At 40.5% G+C, this 16864-nt stretch overlaps 1 protein-coding gene across 1 annotated transcript; it reads left to right on the forward strand.

Annotated features, from left to right (window-relative positions):
• The first annotated feature begins 2834 nt into the window (after positions 1-2834).
• Positions 2835-16620, forward strand: ndufs6 (NADH:ubiquinone oxidoreductase subunit S6). The gene is made up of 4 exons (XM_061983334.2): positions 2835-3028; positions 3220-3273; positions 14124-14246; positions 16485-16620. The coding sequence occupies exons 1-4, from the start codon at positions 2885-2887 to the stop codon at positions 16551-16553; spliced, it is 390 nt and encodes a 129-aa protein (XP_061839318.1). The 5' UTR covers positions 2835-2884; the 3' UTR covers positions 16554-16620.
• The last annotated feature ends 244 nt before the right edge of the window (positions 16621-16864 follow it).

Genomic DNA, 16864 nt, shown 5'->3' on the forward strand with positions numbered 1-16864 from the left:
AATGTGTTTGTTCTGTAAAGGAATGAGTTAATGTTTAAAATGACTGGTTAATAGTGCTATTATAAAGTGCAATGTCAGCACAATTTTCTTTCCTGCAATTTGAAATGCACTTGTTTTAATAAATAAATACAGCGTTTGAAAAGCATACACAATCTGTGTTAATATATTAGTCTGTGGTTAAAAGGACTTGAAAGGACTCGAAACTCAAAATGCAGGACTTAGGACTTGACTTGAGACTTTCCAGTCTTGACTTTGGACTTGACTCGGGGCTTGCCTGTCTTGACTCGGGACTTGACTCGGACTTGAGGGCAAAGACTTGAGACTTACTTGTGACTTGCAAAACAATGACTTGGTCCCACCTCTGCAGAGGAGAGAGGAGGAATAAGAAGACATTATTACTAGAATGAGATGAGGACATATATATCTAAATGGTTCGTTAAAATTGATAGGAAACATACTACAGGACTGTGTGACTGTTGCCATCAGATAGGACATGTTTTAATACATTGTAGGAAATATAATAGAGAAAGGGAAATACTGGAAAGTAAGTTAGCGAAAGAGAAGATTAGGTTAGCAGTGGAAAATATATTAGGATTGCACTCAGAACACATATACACATATTCAGTGTTGGGACTAACGCGTTACAAAGTAACGCGTTACTGTAACGTCGTTAGTTTCGGCGGTAACTAGTAATCTAACGCGTTATTTTTTTATATTCAGTAACTCAATTACCGTTACTACATGATGCGTTACTGCGTTATTTTACGTTATTTTTTAATGTAGTATCGGCTAGAAACAGAAGAAGTGTCGTCCTTCTGTCTCACAAGGAAAAGAAAAGGCGTGCTTTCCTCGACCGAGGAGCGGAGCGCAGCGGAGACGTTCCTCCAGGGCCTATGTACTTCGGGGCTAACACCCTTCACTTTACCCGGCAGTGGGTCTTTACAGCTCCGGACTCGAGGGTGAATGATGAGGCCGGCAGTTTGTTGCAACTTTGTGACTTTATTGGTGTCTTACACGCAGCCATCCACCAAGCTAGAGCACCTGCACGCATCCACTGTTGCGCTCCCTCACTTCTCTCGCCCACTCACTCACTGACTCACTCACCTCACATGCTGTGATAACTTAAAGGGCCACACGCACACACACATACCCTACTCTCATAACAACTAACAAGACATCATGGTGAAGTCAGAAGTCGAGTTTCTTAACAAGTTAACATGGAGACATTGTCACTACTTTTCTTTTGTCGAGCACAAAGAAAATAACAGTTTAGTTAAATGTAAGTTGTGTCTTGGATCAAAGATCCCATCTACTTCAAGTTAAAGTGCCAATGATTGTCACACACACACTAGGTGTGGTGAAATTATTCTCTGCATTTGACCCATCACCCTTGATCACCCCCTGGGAGGTGAGCAGTGAGCAGCAGCAGTGACCGCGCCCGGGAATACTGCCCAAAACAGCAATTCAAATCTGCTGAAACAGCTACATAAATGGTAAATGGGTTATACTTGTATAGCTTTTCTACCTTTTTAAGGAACTCAAAGCGCTTTGACACTATTTCCACATTCACCCATTCACACACACATTCACACACTGATGGAGGGAGCTGCCATGCAAGGCGCTAACCACCACCCATCAGGAGCAAGGGTGAAGTGTCTTGCTAAAGGACACAACGGACGTGACTAGGATGGTAGAAGGTGGGGATTGAACCAGTAACCCTCAGATTGCTGGCACGGCCACTGCTAGTCAGGACAACATTGATAGAGCCATTGCATCGTATGTGCTAGAAGACATGCAGGCTATTTCTACAGTGGAGTCACACGTTTTCAGGCAGCTAATTAGCATGATACCGGCGTCAAACAACAAATGGCACGGAAAACATGTTCCAAGTACCTGGACAGTGAGCACATAAACATGGAAAGCGAGCTAAAGAAAACACTCCAAACTCTGCCTCTGCTCATCATTGAAGGTACACACTGTCAATTCTCTTATATACTCTTTCATTCTAGATTTCTAGAGTGTTTGATTATCACATCACTCTAAATGTATAGACTATAAAGTTCACAAACATAAAGAGGGATGCTAGTGGGCCAGGCCAATCTTTCCTTATATCTAAACTAAAACTGGGGAAATGTGTAGAGTGTTCTGGGCTTCACTACAGTGTTGATCTCCTGAATACATGATTTTATTTCACAATTCCTTGAGAAAAAAAAATGCCTGGTTAGGCTTTGTGTATGTCATGTGTGCCTTCCTTGGGTGAAGCCAGCTTTACAGCTATGTTGTCATTATGCTGTTTGTTACTTATGTATGTTATGTTGCAGCTATTTCAAATAGTTTTGTCAATTTGTTTTGGCCTGAAATAAACTGGGCCTTTGAAACATATCTTTGTCTTTGTGTGTTGTATGTAGACCACATTGCTTAGCAGAGTTCAGTGATGCAAATGCATGTCAAGTTGATCAACACATTGTATTATTCTCCAGTGCAATAACAGTACTGAAATGAAGGCTAAAAGGGCATCAATGAGAGCCTTAAAAAAAAAAGAGAGAAAAAATAAGTAACTAAATAGTTACTTTTCACAGTAACGCATTACTTTTTGGTGTAAGTAACTGAGTTAGTAACTGAGTTACTTTTGAAATAAAGTAACTAGTAACTGTAACTAGTTACTGGTTTTCAGTAACCAACCCAACACTGCACATATTTAAAAAACACGGGGTTAAATAAAAGAATCTAGAGTAGGGATCCACCTCGGTCCACACTCCATTGCAGTAGGTGGCGGTAATGCACACTACAAGGTTGCTTGTCAACTGCCATTACACCAAAGAAGAAGAAGAAGAAGAAGAAGAGCTGCTCGCAAAGCATCTTGGGAAGGCAACGAGCTGCAAACATGGCGGCGGCTTTAACAAGACTCTTGTCCTTCAGTAAACATGTTCAAGTGTTTGTGTCTCCTTTCAAGCTCTCTGCTGTGCCTCTACACCATTACACTGTCGACGTGTCCAGCACCGGGGAGGCCATCACACATACCGGACAGGTGCGTTTACTCCTCTTTGTATGGACGGTTAGCTTAGCCGTGTTGCTAGCTCATTTCTTTGTGTGTATATTCAGCTAATTGTTTACAAAAGACACATTCGTCTCTAAAAATGTTTACATGCAATATACCAGGACTTCAACAAACGCGTTGTCAAAAATGTATTTCTTTAATTTCAATTATTTTGTACACAGGTGTTCGATGTAAACGACCCGAGAAGAGCCCGTTTCGTTGGAAGACAGAAGGAGGTAATATTGTTCATCTTTGGTCCAATTAAGTCATTTCACTCAAATTAAATACAGTTTTATAAATCACATAAATAGAGGATTTGATCTTGGACGGCCTGGTTCTTCATTTACGACACACGTTTTCTATCTTTGCGACAATTATTGACAACTTACGTTTGTCACCTCTGGCAACACAATGGCAACCATAGACATCTTATGTACAGGTAAAAGCCAGTAAATTAGAATATTTTGAAAAACTTTATTTATTTCAGTAATTGCATTCAAAAGGTGTAACTTGTACATTATATTTATTCATTGCACACAGACTGATGCATTCAAATGTTTATTTCATTTAATTTTGATGATTTGAAGTGGCAACAAATGAAAATCCAAAATTCCGTGTGTCACAAAATTAGAATATTACTTAAGGCTAATACAAAAAAGGGATTTTTAGAAATGTTGGCCAACTGAAAAGTATGAAAATGAAAAATATGAGCATGTACAATACTCAATACTTGGTTGGAGCTCCTTTTGCCTCAATTACTGCGTTAATGCGGCGTGGCATGGAGTCGATGAGTTTCTGGCACTGCTCAGGTGTTATGAGAGCCCAGGTTGCTCTGATAGTGGCCTTCAACTCTTCTGCGTTTTTGGGTCTGGCGTCCTGCATCTTCCTTTTCACAATACCCCACAGATTTTCTATGGGGCTAAGGTCAGGGGAGTTGGCGGGCCAATTTAGAACAGAAATACCATGGTCCGTAAACCAGGCACGGGTAGATTTTGCGCTGTGTGCAGGCGCCAAGTCCTGTTGGAACTTGAAATCTCCATCTCCATAGAGCAGGTCAGCAGCAGGAAGCATGAAGTGCTCTAAAACTTGCTGGTAGACGGCTGCGTTGACCCTGGATCTCAGGAAACAGAGTGGACCGACACCAGCAGATGACATGGCACCCCAAACCATCACTGATGGTGGAAACTTTACACTAGACTTCAGGCAACGTGGATCCTGTGCCTCTCCTGTCTTCCTCCAGACTCTGGGACCTCGATTTCCAAAGGAAATGCAAAATTTGCATGGTTGGGTGATGGTTTGGGGTGCCATGTCATCTGCTGGTGTCGGTCCACTCTGTTTCCTGAGATCCAGGGTCAACGCAGCCGTCTACCAGCAAGTTTTAGAGCACTTCATGCTTCCTGCTGCTGACCTGCTCTATGGAGATGGAGATTTCAAGTTCCAACAGGACTTGGCGCCTTCACACAGCGCAAAATCTACCCGTGCCTGGTATACGGACCATGGTATTTCTGTTCTAAATTGGCCCGCCAACTCCCCTGACCTTAGCCCCATAGAAAATCTGTGGGGTATTGTGAAAAGGAAGATGCAGAATGCCAGACCCAAAAACGCAGAAGAGTTGAAGGCCACTATCAGAGCAACCTGGGCTCTCATAACACCTGAGCAGTGCCAGAAACTCATCGACTCCATGCCACGCCGCATTAACGCAGTAATTGAGGCAAAAGGAGCTCCAACCAAGTATTGAGTATTGTACATGCTCATATTTTTCATTTTCATACTTTTCAGTTGGCCAACATTTCTAAAAATCCCTTTTTTGTATTAGCCTTAAGTAATATTCTAATTTTGTGACACACGGAATTTTGGATTTTCATTTGTTGCCACTTCAAATCATCAAAATTAAATGAAATAAACATTTGAATGCATCAGTCTGTGTGCAATGAATAAATATAATGTACAAGTTACACCTTTTGAATGCAATTACTGAAATAAATCAAGTTTTTCAAAATATTCTAATTTACTGGCTTTTACCTGTATACTATTTTTATTAGGGCCCACATGGCCCATTGCATAAGGACTCCCACAGGGAGTCCTTATGCAATGGGACATAAGGACCTATTGAATTTGTAAGGTTTTATTCTTTATTATTATTATTCTTCCGCAACTTTGCGCTGTAATTTGACCCCCTTAGCATGCTTCACCAAATTTTACACACACATCAGTAATAAACGGCAAAACTTTTTATCAAAAAAACAAACCCCAAAACTCAAAATTGCGCTCTAGCGCCCCCTAGGGAAAAAAAAACTAGACTGCCTGTAACTCCCACTAGGAAGGTCGGACAGACATGAAACAAAAACCTTTATGTAGGTCTGACTTACACCTAGATTTCATAATAGTATATTCTCGGGCAAAAATCAACAGGAAGTTGGCTATTCCCCCTTCAAGGCAAATAAGTACTAAAAACAGTAACTTTTGCCTCTTTGAGCTGTAATTTGACCCCCTTAGCAGGCTTCAAAACTCACCAAACTGAATGCACACATCAGGACTGGCTAAAATTGCGATCTAATGAAAAAACCGAACCCCAAATCTCAAAATTGTGCTCTACCGCAATTTTTTAATAAAACGCAGAAAAAACTGCTCCTCGGAAGAAAAATATGACAATACTGCCTGTAACTCCCACTGGGAAAGTCGGAGAGACATGAAACAAAAACCTCTATGTAGGTCTCACTTAGACCTACATTTCATAGATTGACAACCCTGAGCAAAAATCAACAGGAAGTTTGCAATTTTCCCTTCAAAACAATTTTTTTTTATAAACCGGTCACTTCTCTTCAAACATTATCTCCTCTGAGCGCGTTTGTCGTTTCAGCTTCAAACTAACACAGGAGAGAGATTGAACCCTTCCATATAATAATTTTTCTAACTGCTCCGGTTTTGATTTTATGAGCCTTCAAAGAACCGCTGCGCTGATGCTGCTGCGCTGCTGTTTTCTCAAGATGGCTGCTTAAAAGCAGGAAGCACCAGCGTGGCCACACAATGCAGACAAGGTAGGTACACTAGACAAAAGTATTGGGACAATTCGGACTAAAAGTAGACAAAAGTATTGGGACACTTAGGACCAAAACTTGACAAAAGTATTGGGACACTTAGGACTAGCACCTGCCAAATACGCGGGCCCGACCAATGCTGCTTGCAGCTTTAATTTTTATTTATTTTTTATAAACCTTTATTTATAAATTTCAACGTTTACAAACAGTTGAGAAATAACAATCAAAGTAAGTACTAAAACAGTACAAAAAAGCGCCAGAGGGTTGTAAATTGAAAGTAACTAAAATAGAATGCAAAAACGCAGTTTTTTTCATAGTTTGGCCGGGAGTGCGACTTATACTCAGGAGCGACTTATGTGTGAACTGATTAACACATTAGCGTAAAATATCAAATAATATTATTGATCTCATTGACGTAAGAGACTAGACGTATAAGATTTCATGGGATTTAGCGATTAGGAGTGACAGATTGTTTGGTAAACGTATAGCATGTTCTATATGTTATAGTTATTTGAATGACTCTTACCATAATATGTTATGTTAACATACCAGTTGGTTATTTATGCCTCATATAACGTACACTTATTCAGCCTGCTGTTCACTATTCTTTATTTATTTTAAATTGCCTTTCAAATGTCTATTCTTGGTGTTGGCTTTTATCAAATAAATGTCCCCCAAAAATTGCGACTTATACACCAGTGTGACTTATATATGTTTTTTTCCTTCTTTATTATGCATTTTCGGCCGGTGCGACTTATACCCTGGAGCGACTTATACTCCGAAAAATATGGTACTAAAACAGTACAAAAAAAGCGCCAGAGGGTTGTAAATTGAAAGTAACTAAAATATAATGCAAAATAAATCAATAAATATATATATATATATATATATATGTATGTGTGGGAAAAAAAATCACAAGACTACTTCATCTCTACAGGCCTGTTTCATGAGGGGGTTCCCTCAATCATCAGGAGATTATATATATATATATATATATATATATATATATGTATATGTATATGTATATGTATATGTATATGTGTGTGTGTGTGTGTACAGCTCCACTAATGGAAATTGGAGTGTTACTTTCAAAGGCAAAATTAAAGTATTACTAGAAACATAATTTTATCCCTCCTCTCTGAGCTGCCACCTTAACGTGGTAGAGGAGTTTGCGTGTCCCAATGATCCTAGGAGCTATGTTGTCCGGGGGCTTTATGCCCCCTGGTAGGGTCTCCCAAGACAAACTGGTCCTAGGTGAGGGATCAGACAAAGAGCAGCTCGAAGACCTTTATGAAGAAAACAAACAAGGAACCCAGATTTCCCTTGCCCGGACGCGGGTCACCGGGGCCCCCCTCTGGAGCCAGGCCCGGAGGTGGGGCACGATGGCGAGCGCCTGGTGGCCGGGCCTGTCCCCATGGGGCCCGGCCGGGCACAGCCTGAAGAGGCAACGTGGGTCCCCCCTTTAATGGGCTCACCACCCATGGCAGGGGTCATAGAGGTCGGGTGCGATGTGACGTTGCCGGCAATGAGAGGCGACGGGCTGGGGTGGCAATTCTTGTTCCCCCCGGCTCAGAGCCTGTACGTTGGAGTTCAACCCGGTGGACGAGAGGGTAGCTTCCCTCCGCCTTCGGGTGGGGGGACGGGTCCTGACTGTGGTTTGCGCTTACGCGCCAAACCGCAGCTCAGAGTACCCACCCTTTTTGGATTCACTCGAGGGAGTACTTGAGAGTGCTCCCCCGGGTGATTCCCTCGTTCTACTGGGGGACTTCAATGCTCATGTTGGCAGCGACAGTGAAACCTGGAGAGGCGTGATTGGGAAGAATGGCTGCCCGGATCTGAACCCGAGCGGTGTTTTGTTATTGGACTTTTGTGCCCGTCACAGATTGTCCATAACGAACACCATGTTCAAACATAAGGGTGTCCATATGTGCACTTGGCACCAGGACACCCTAGGCCGCAGTTCCATGATCGACTTTGTAGTTGTGTCATCGGATTTGCGGCCTCATGTTTTGGACACTCGGGTGAAGAGAGGGGCGGAGCTTTCTACCGATCACCACCTGGTGGTGAGTTGGCTGTGATGGTGGGGGAGGATGCCGGACAGAAGATGGATGGATGGATGGATAATTTTATCTATCCATCCATCCATCCATCTTCTTCCGCTTATCCGAGGTCGGGTCGCGGGGGCAGCAGCCTAAGCAGGGAAGCCCAGACTTCCCTCTCCCCAGCCACTTCGTCCAGCTCCTCCCGGGGGATCCCGAGGCGTTCCCAGGCCAGCCGGGAGACATAGTCTTCCCAACGTGTCCTGGGTCTTCCCCGCGGCCTCCTACCGGTCGGACGTGCCCGAAACACCTCCCTAGGGAGGCGTTCGGGTGGCATCCTGACCAGATGCCCGAACCACCTCATCTGGCTCCTCTCGATGTGGAGGAGCAGCGGCTTTACTTTGAGCTCCTCCCGGATGACAGAGCTTCTCACCCTATCTCTAAGGGAGAGCCCCGCCGCCCGGCGGAGGAAACTCATTTGGGCCGCTTGCACCCGTGATCTTGTCCTTTCGGTCATGACCCAAAGCTCATGACCATAGGTGAGGATGATAATAAATAAATAAATAAATGAACATAATTTTATATGGGACTTTATTGTATTTTAAATATATATATATATATAGTACATGTTCCAAAAAGAAAAAAGCATAAAACACCACCAGAATTAGAGATATTACAAGTCAAAGTGATGAAGCTTAGTGTTATGCTCATGACTTGGTGTAACTAAACATTACCCTATAAGATGAAGGCAATTGCATTTTATTGATATTTGAAATGTATTCAATGTTTATAAATGATTATTTAAATATACTAAATGTAAAAAAGGGAATAAATATTCAAAATAAGATCATCAAATGAAATCTAGTTTGGTTACGCCATCATGAGCGCAACACAAGGTTGTAAAAGTTTCAACTACAATTCTAAATAAGATGTCAAAAGAAAACTGAAATCAAATACACACAGCTTAAAGATTGATCTATACCTATTTACATTTAGTAATACATAAATATGATGATTTATCATAATATAAAAGAAATATACCTGAACAGAACGCTCATGATGGTTACCGTATTTTCCGCACTATAAGGCGCACCTAAAAACCACAATTTTTCTCAAAAGCTGACAGTGCGCCTAATAACCCGGTGCGCTTTATTACGATTCATTTTCATAAAGTTTCGGTCTCGCAACTTCGGTAAACAGCCGCCATCTTTTTTCCCGGTAGAACAGGAAGCGCTTCTTCTTCTACGCAAGCAACCGCCAAGGAAAGCACCCGCCCCCATAGAACAGGAAGCGCTTCACCCGCCCCCATAGAACAGGAAGCGCTTCACCCGCCCCCGGAAGAAGAAGAAAAAACGCGCGGATATCACCGTACGTTTCATTTCCTGTTTACATCTGTAAAGACCACAAAATGGCTCCTACTAAACGATCCGGGTCATAAAAAGACGCAATCTCTCCATCCGCACACGGATTACTACCGTATTTCACAGCAACTGAACCGCACTGTGGAACGGGAGCACGTACGGTGAATATTCGCTCCACAGGGAATGAGAAGTCATCCTTCACTGTGGTTCTAGCTTGCCATGCTAACTTCCACTCATGGTGATATTCAAAAGGAAGACCTTGCCAAAAGAGACCTTTCCAGCCGGCGTCATCATAAAAGCTAACTCGAAGGGATGGATGGATGAAGAAAAGATGAGCGAGTGGTTAAGGGAAGTTTACGCGAAGCGGCCGGGTGGCTTTTTTCACGCTGCTCCGTCCATGTTGATATATGACTCTATGCGCGCCCACATCACAGATGGTGTCAAAAAACAAGTGAAGCACACAAATACAACACTCGCCGTCATTCCGGGTGGATTAACCAAAGAACTCCAACCGCTGGATATTGGTGTCAACAGGGCATTCAAATCACGACTGCGAACTGCGTGGGAAAAATGGATGACCGAAGGCGAACACACCTTCACTAAGACGGGCAGACAACGCACGCCAACATCTGCCAGTGGATTGTAAATGCCTGGGCAGATATTTCTGTCACAACTGTGGTCCGAGCTTTCCGGAAGGCAGGATTCACAGAACTGCTGCACAACAACAGCGACACTGAATCCGATGATTTCGAAGAGACGGAGCCCGCCATTTTGGAAGCCACGCTAGCGCAACTTTTCAATTCGGACACCGAAGACGAAGAATTCGAAGGATTTACCGGTACGAATGAAGAATAACTTCAGAAAGTGAGCGCTATGTTTATTTTGTGTGTTGTGTGTTGTGACATTAACGTTCGAGCAACATTACCGGTATGTTGCTATTGCTCTACACCATTTTGAATTTTACTATGTTTGTGATTGCACATTTGTACATTTTGGGACAGAGTTGTTAGAACGCTGGTTTTCAATATATTATTAAAGTTTGACTGAACTATCTGACTGTTTTTTTGACATTCACTTTAGCGCAGCGTTTTTTTGACATTCACTTTAGCGCAGCGTAGGCGCGGCTTTTAGTCCGGGGCGGCTTATTGGTGGACAAAATTATGAAATATGTAATTCATAGAAGGTGCGGCTAATAATCCGGTGCGCCTTATAGTGCGGAAAATACGGTACACCAAATAGTAACGCTATGAATCGTGTTTTTCCAAGTTTTTGGGGCATTTTTATGCTATTTCCAAGCATCTCCTTTTTATTATCGTTGATTTTAAATGGTCAAACTAATGCATGTTATATATGAATGCCCTAGTAAACAAAACAAAAAGTCATATTTATTTTGATTGTTACATTTTGAAGTACTTTTGTGTAGGTGGGTGCGAATGTACCCATTACCCGAGCTGTACACTTATATATATATATTTACATATATATATATAAAACAAACAAAGTGCAAAGCCATAGGCTCGCTCAATTTCAGTAAATAACTTACATTTGGAACACAGCATCATAGTTTTCTCAGCTTTTTGGTTGTTGGAGGTAGAGAGTGTTTTAATGTAGAGTTCTAATTCTTTTTTAAAGGCACAAAACAGGTCGGGTATTGAGAAACTAACATTTCTGAATATAAAACTTAGCCAATAGTACAATGAGGTTGCAAAGGTAAAATTCCTTTTCACATTTTTTTGTCATACAGCGTAAATCCAAATAGCACGTTTTTTAAAACAAAGCACAAATTTGCCATGAATATTGTCCAGGATTATAGACATGTTATAAGTAGACGCAGCATTGGCTGCTGTGACTCGAGAAATTGGGCTGCCATCTTGAAGTGGTGATGAGGAGCCGGCGAGCAGCCTAAACTGACAGTTGACAGGTAGAAAACAAAGATGGTGTTCAGCGTTTTCCTGCTCAAATGAGCGGACTGTTGAAAATAGGAATCGGGGGATTACTTTTCACAAGTAAGATTTAACTTTTAAGGTACTATTGGTTGTATTTTGTGAAAATAATTTTACTATATTATTATAGTTCTCTGAAATCCTATGAAATGTTCTATTTTGTCTTCATTATTTTGTCAGAATGCACCAGAAGGCTTCATTTGTATGTCAAAATAATCACAAAGAAATCTTCTGGGGGAGGATGACGCCCCTACAGGGTTTTGGTTTACAAACTTTCAGCCCCACCTAAAACAAAATTCACCAGCCACCACTGATTATGATGCATTCTCATTTTAGGCAAAGTATAAGACAATACTTTCTTAACAGTATAATTGTAACCAGGAATAAGTCTTCAAGTAACATTTATATTCAAATACTAACATTGTTGTGTAAGACATAATTTGCTTTTATTCTGAATCCAGTGAAACAGATTGGTGGTTTTAGCTGATATAAAGACTTTCAGGTCTTTATATATGTTTATGTTGAAGTATTTGGCACACGCTTTTATCCAAAGCGACATACATCAAAAATACATATAAAACAATGACTGTAAACGTTATCATTTAAGGGAATAATGTAATACGAAATATCAATACAAAGTGTCAAGACAGAATAAACTCTCTGCTGCTGCAGCAACAGAGATACAGTCTATAAGATATATAGATATCTAATGTATTCATACATTGTTTATGTAGCATGTATTTTGTTGCGTTTTGGACCAGTTGTTCCTCCCAGGGAATTCAAGTCACAATTCGCTCCCAAGTTCTTTCCGACACTTAAAGCTGAGTTGAAAAACCACCAGAGACAGAATAGGTATTTTGTTGTATATTCTCAAAGCTTTGCCAATATACATTTTGATTGAGACCAGTCTAACCCTAGAACATTCTATTGCGCCCCCCAAAAATGGTCTGTCTTCCCAACGCCAAAAACCTCTCTTTTCTTCCCCCTCCCTAGCCATAACACAAGCACAACGTCTCCCTAGCCATAATACATTCCAAAGAACTCAAGGTTAACACACACAGTTTGCTTGCTGACAGAGCATCAAGAGAAGAAATGGAAACCACGAGCTGTTTTCAAATATGACAAAGAAATGGAAGAAGTACAACTTAAAATCGGATATATGTAAATATCTGCCTCCGACAATATATAACCTAATCATATTGTTTCTTCAACTTCAAAATAGCTGAACCTTTTTTCCCCTTCTCTGGGATTATATTCCCAGTTTTGATCTCGGACATCCGGTCACTTCTAGCATATAAGAATATTCTATTACTCACTGGAGTGAGTTTTTCCTTGCCCTTATGTGGGCTTTGTACCGAGGATGTCGTTGTGGCTTGTGCAGCCCTTTGAGACACTTGTGATTTAGGGCTATATAAATAAACATTGATTGATTGACATTGATTGATTACTGTGAAGCAAACTATGAATAATAAAACATGTGTCCTTTATCATAGCTACATGTATGACAAAAAAGCGCGTGAAAATCAGTGGTATTCAGTGAGGTAAGATGAATTAACTGTGCTGACAGTTCATTGCTCCTGCCAAATGAATTGCACTGAGTGGAGCGGATCACCACTCCAAGATGGCGGCCCCGCGTCTCGTCAGCGCCAGTAGGCAGTAGCGCTCCATGCTGCGTACCCTTAGAAGATGTCTATGGTGGCAACAAGTCTATATTGTGCAATTATTTTTTAGGAAATAAATAGCGATTCCAACCTTTGCAAATGTCTTTTATTTAGATTGAGATAATTTCATAGGGACGATACATAATGAACATTGGACTTATAAATATGTGAAATTATATGGAGGTTATTATATTTATTTTTTAAGAAAGTTATTTTTTGCACCGAATTTATGTGAATAAATTATGCTGACACATTCATTGAATACAAATGAGTAAGCAAACTCTTTAAAAATTCAGTTTGTTAAAATGCAGTGTTTATAAAGTTAGTGGCTAAAAATTCAGATAAAAAAAAAATTGTTTAAAAATTTTGTTTCGAAAAATTCAATGCAGAAATATTCGTTGCTTCAAAACTCAAGACTCGCTTGCGGTAAATTTAAACTGAAGCAATCTCAGAACCAGCCAATGACGTCTTAATGTCCAGGAAGTGGGTCTTAAGGTTTGAAGCAACAATTATTTCTGCACGGAATTTCGTGACGTTGAGTTTCTTTATACTATATTTTTCTGCACCAAATGTTTTTACATTGAATGTTTACACACTGAATTTTTAAATACACACATTTTGCTCACAAATTTGTGTTTGATGAAATTGTCAGCATAGTTTGATGTAAAAAAAATATAAAACAATATGTAAACAAAATTAAAACGCACAATTTCAGTTGCATAAATCCAGTGTCTAAAAATGTTTTTGTAATTAAAACACAAATGAGCTTCCTTTTAGATTATAGCCAATGTCTCGTTGCCATTTCCAGTCCAATAGCAATATTAAAATTGAGACTAACACGTTTACACAGTTTAACAATATTAAAATGTAAACTTTTATGGTGTAAGTGTCAAAGGTTGTGCGCACAAACAATTGATACATACTTTAAACACTTCCATTTTATACCAGTAGCTTATAAACTATGATTTCAGATGTTTTCTATCAAGGCCTTAAAGATGAGAAGACTTTGCTACGACAGATGCATAACCCCAAACGTGTCTTCAGGTGAACACAAACTTCGCCATTAAGTTGGTGGCCGAGGAGCCAGTGACTGACATCGAGGACCGTGTGGTGTCCTGTGATGGAGGCGGAGGAGCGCTGGGCCACCCTAAAGTCTACATTAATCTGGTAAGTGTCACATACACACCAACTACAAATAAATAAAAAAAAGTCCCTCTTCTGTATCCAGTTGTCTTTTTTTAATGTGCTTCATGTGTGCCTGTAAATCCATTCCATTCCATGTGTTGTATGTACAGGTAAAAGCCAGTAAATTAGAATATTTTGAAAAACTTGATTTATTTCAGTAATTGCATTCAAAAGGTGTAACTTGTACATTATATTTATTCATTGCACACAGACTGATGCATTCAAATGTTTATTTCATTTAATTTTGATGATTTGAAGTGGCAACAAATGAAAATCCAAAATTCCGTGTGTCACAAAATTAGAATATTACTTAAGGCTAATACAAAAAAGGGATTTTTAGAAATGTTGGCCAACTGAAAAGTATGAAAATGAAAAATATGAGCATGTACAATACTCAATACTTGGTTGGAGCTCCTTTTGCCTCAATTATTGCGTTAATGCGGCGTGGCATGGAGTCGAAGAGTTTCTGGCACTGCTCAGGTGTTATGAGAGCCCAGGTTGCTCTGATAGTGGCCTTCAACTCTTCTGCGTTTTTGGGTCTGGCATTCTGCATCTTCCTTTTCACAATACCCCACAGATTTTCTATGGGGCTAAGGTCAGGGGAGTTGGCGGGCCAATTTAGAACAGAAATACCATGGTCCGTAAACCAGGCACGGGTAGATTTTGCGCTGTGTGCAGGCGCCAAGTCCTGTTGGAACTTGAAATCTCCATAGAGCAGGTCAGCAGCAGGAAGCATGAAGTGCTCTAAAACTTGCTGGTAGACAGCTGCGTTGACCCTGGATCTCAGGAAACAGAGTGGACCGACACCAGCAGTTGACATGGCACCCCAAACCATCACTGATGGTGGAAACTTTACACTAGACTTCAGGCAACGTGGATCCTGTGCCTCTCCTGTCTTCCTCCAGACTCTGGGACCTCGATTTCCAAAGGAAATGCAAAATTTGCTTTTGTCAGAAAACATGACTTTGGACCACTCAGCAGCAGTCCAGCTCTTTTTTTCCTTAGCCCAGGTGAGACTCTTTGCGCGCTGTTTCTTGGTCAACAGTGGCTTGACACGAGGTATGCGGCAGTTGAAACCCATGTCTTTCAAGCGTCTCTTGGTGGTGGATCTTGAAGCACTGACTCCAGCAGCTGTCCACTCCTTCTGAATCTCCCCCACATTTTTGAATATTTTTTTTTTCACAATCTTGACCAGGGCGTGGTGATCCCTATCGCTTGTACACTTTTTCTGACCACAGTTTTTCCTTCCCTTTGCCTCTCCATTAATGTGTTTGGACACAGAGCTCTGAGAACAGCCAGCCTCTTCAGCAATAACCTTTTGTGTCTTTCCCTCCTTGTGCAATGTGTCGATGGTTGCCTTTTGGACAGCTGTCAAATCTGAAGTCTTCCCCATGTTTGTGTAGGCTTCAGAACTGGACTGAGAGACCATTTAAAGCCCTTTGCAGGTGTTTTGGGTTAATCAGCTGATTAGTTTGTGGCACCAGGTGTCTTCAAAATTTAACCCTTACACAATATTCTAATTTTGTGACACACGGAATTTTGGATTTTCATTTGTTGCCACTTCAAATCATCAAAATTAAATGAAATAAACATTTGAATGCATCAGTCTGTGTGCAATGAATACATATAATGTACAAGTTACACCTTTTGAATGCAATTACTGAAATAAATCAAGTTTTTCAAAATATTCTAATTTACTGGCTTTTACCTGTATGTGTATTGTACAACTTGGGCATGTTCCACTCTACGCACCTCACTAATGTTTAAAAATGAAGACAAAAGTGTTTAAAAACAAGAGACGTGTACTTCCCAGGCCATTGTTGCCTGACTAAAATTGTGTTGACATTGCAATATCTGCATGTTGGCACAATAACTGAAATGTTTACCCTAACCCTTGAAAGATGACAGAAGACATTTTATTTGAACAACTAATTGCAGAAGGTCATCTTTGTGTGAAGCTGGGTGAGTATTGATGCCAGAGATTCTGGTCCTATTTCTCTTTTCATTCACAACATTCACGCATGTTCATGTCATTGATAAATATGTGCTGATACAGTCTATGCAGATATCCATTGAGTGATCAGTTATAAAGCTAATGTTTATAAATAGACTGACTTGTCTATTTTAGTATGTACTATTTAAATGCTCAGCTTTGTTGCAATTTTTGCCCTGTGGATATGAAAATGTGTCATGTTTATATGAATTATGTCGTCTTTCCAGGATAAAGATACTAAAGTGGGCACCTGTGGATACTGTGGATTACAGTTCAAGCAGAAACATCATCACTGAATCTTTTCCTCTCACTTTGCCGTGCTGTATAACTCGCCATATTGGTCAATAAATTAATATCCGTGTACTCGAGGTTGCATTTTTTTTATATTCTTTCTAAGAAACATACGGTATTGTTCACAAAAGCAGATTATTAATAGTTGTATTGCCAAACTTGTGAAAGAAAACATTCTTTAAGTGCAGTTCCCAGATTTGACCATCAGGTGTCAGCATTATCTGCTACAGTCTGAAGGCTGCGTGTATTATTACAATATTATCCTTATGTGGAAAGTGATTGTTTTTCTTGAATAGTTTACTAAAACTTGTGGCAG

The sequence above is a fragment of the Nerophis lumbriciformis genome, linkage group LG21 (assembly GCF_033978685.3).
Source record: "Nerophis lumbriciformis linkage group LG21, RoL_Nlum_v2.1, whole genome shotgun sequence".
In the NCBI taxonomy this organism is placed as follows: domain Eukaryota; kingdom Metazoa; phylum Chordata; class Actinopteri; order Syngnathiformes; family Syngnathidae; genus Nerophis; species Nerophis lumbriciformis.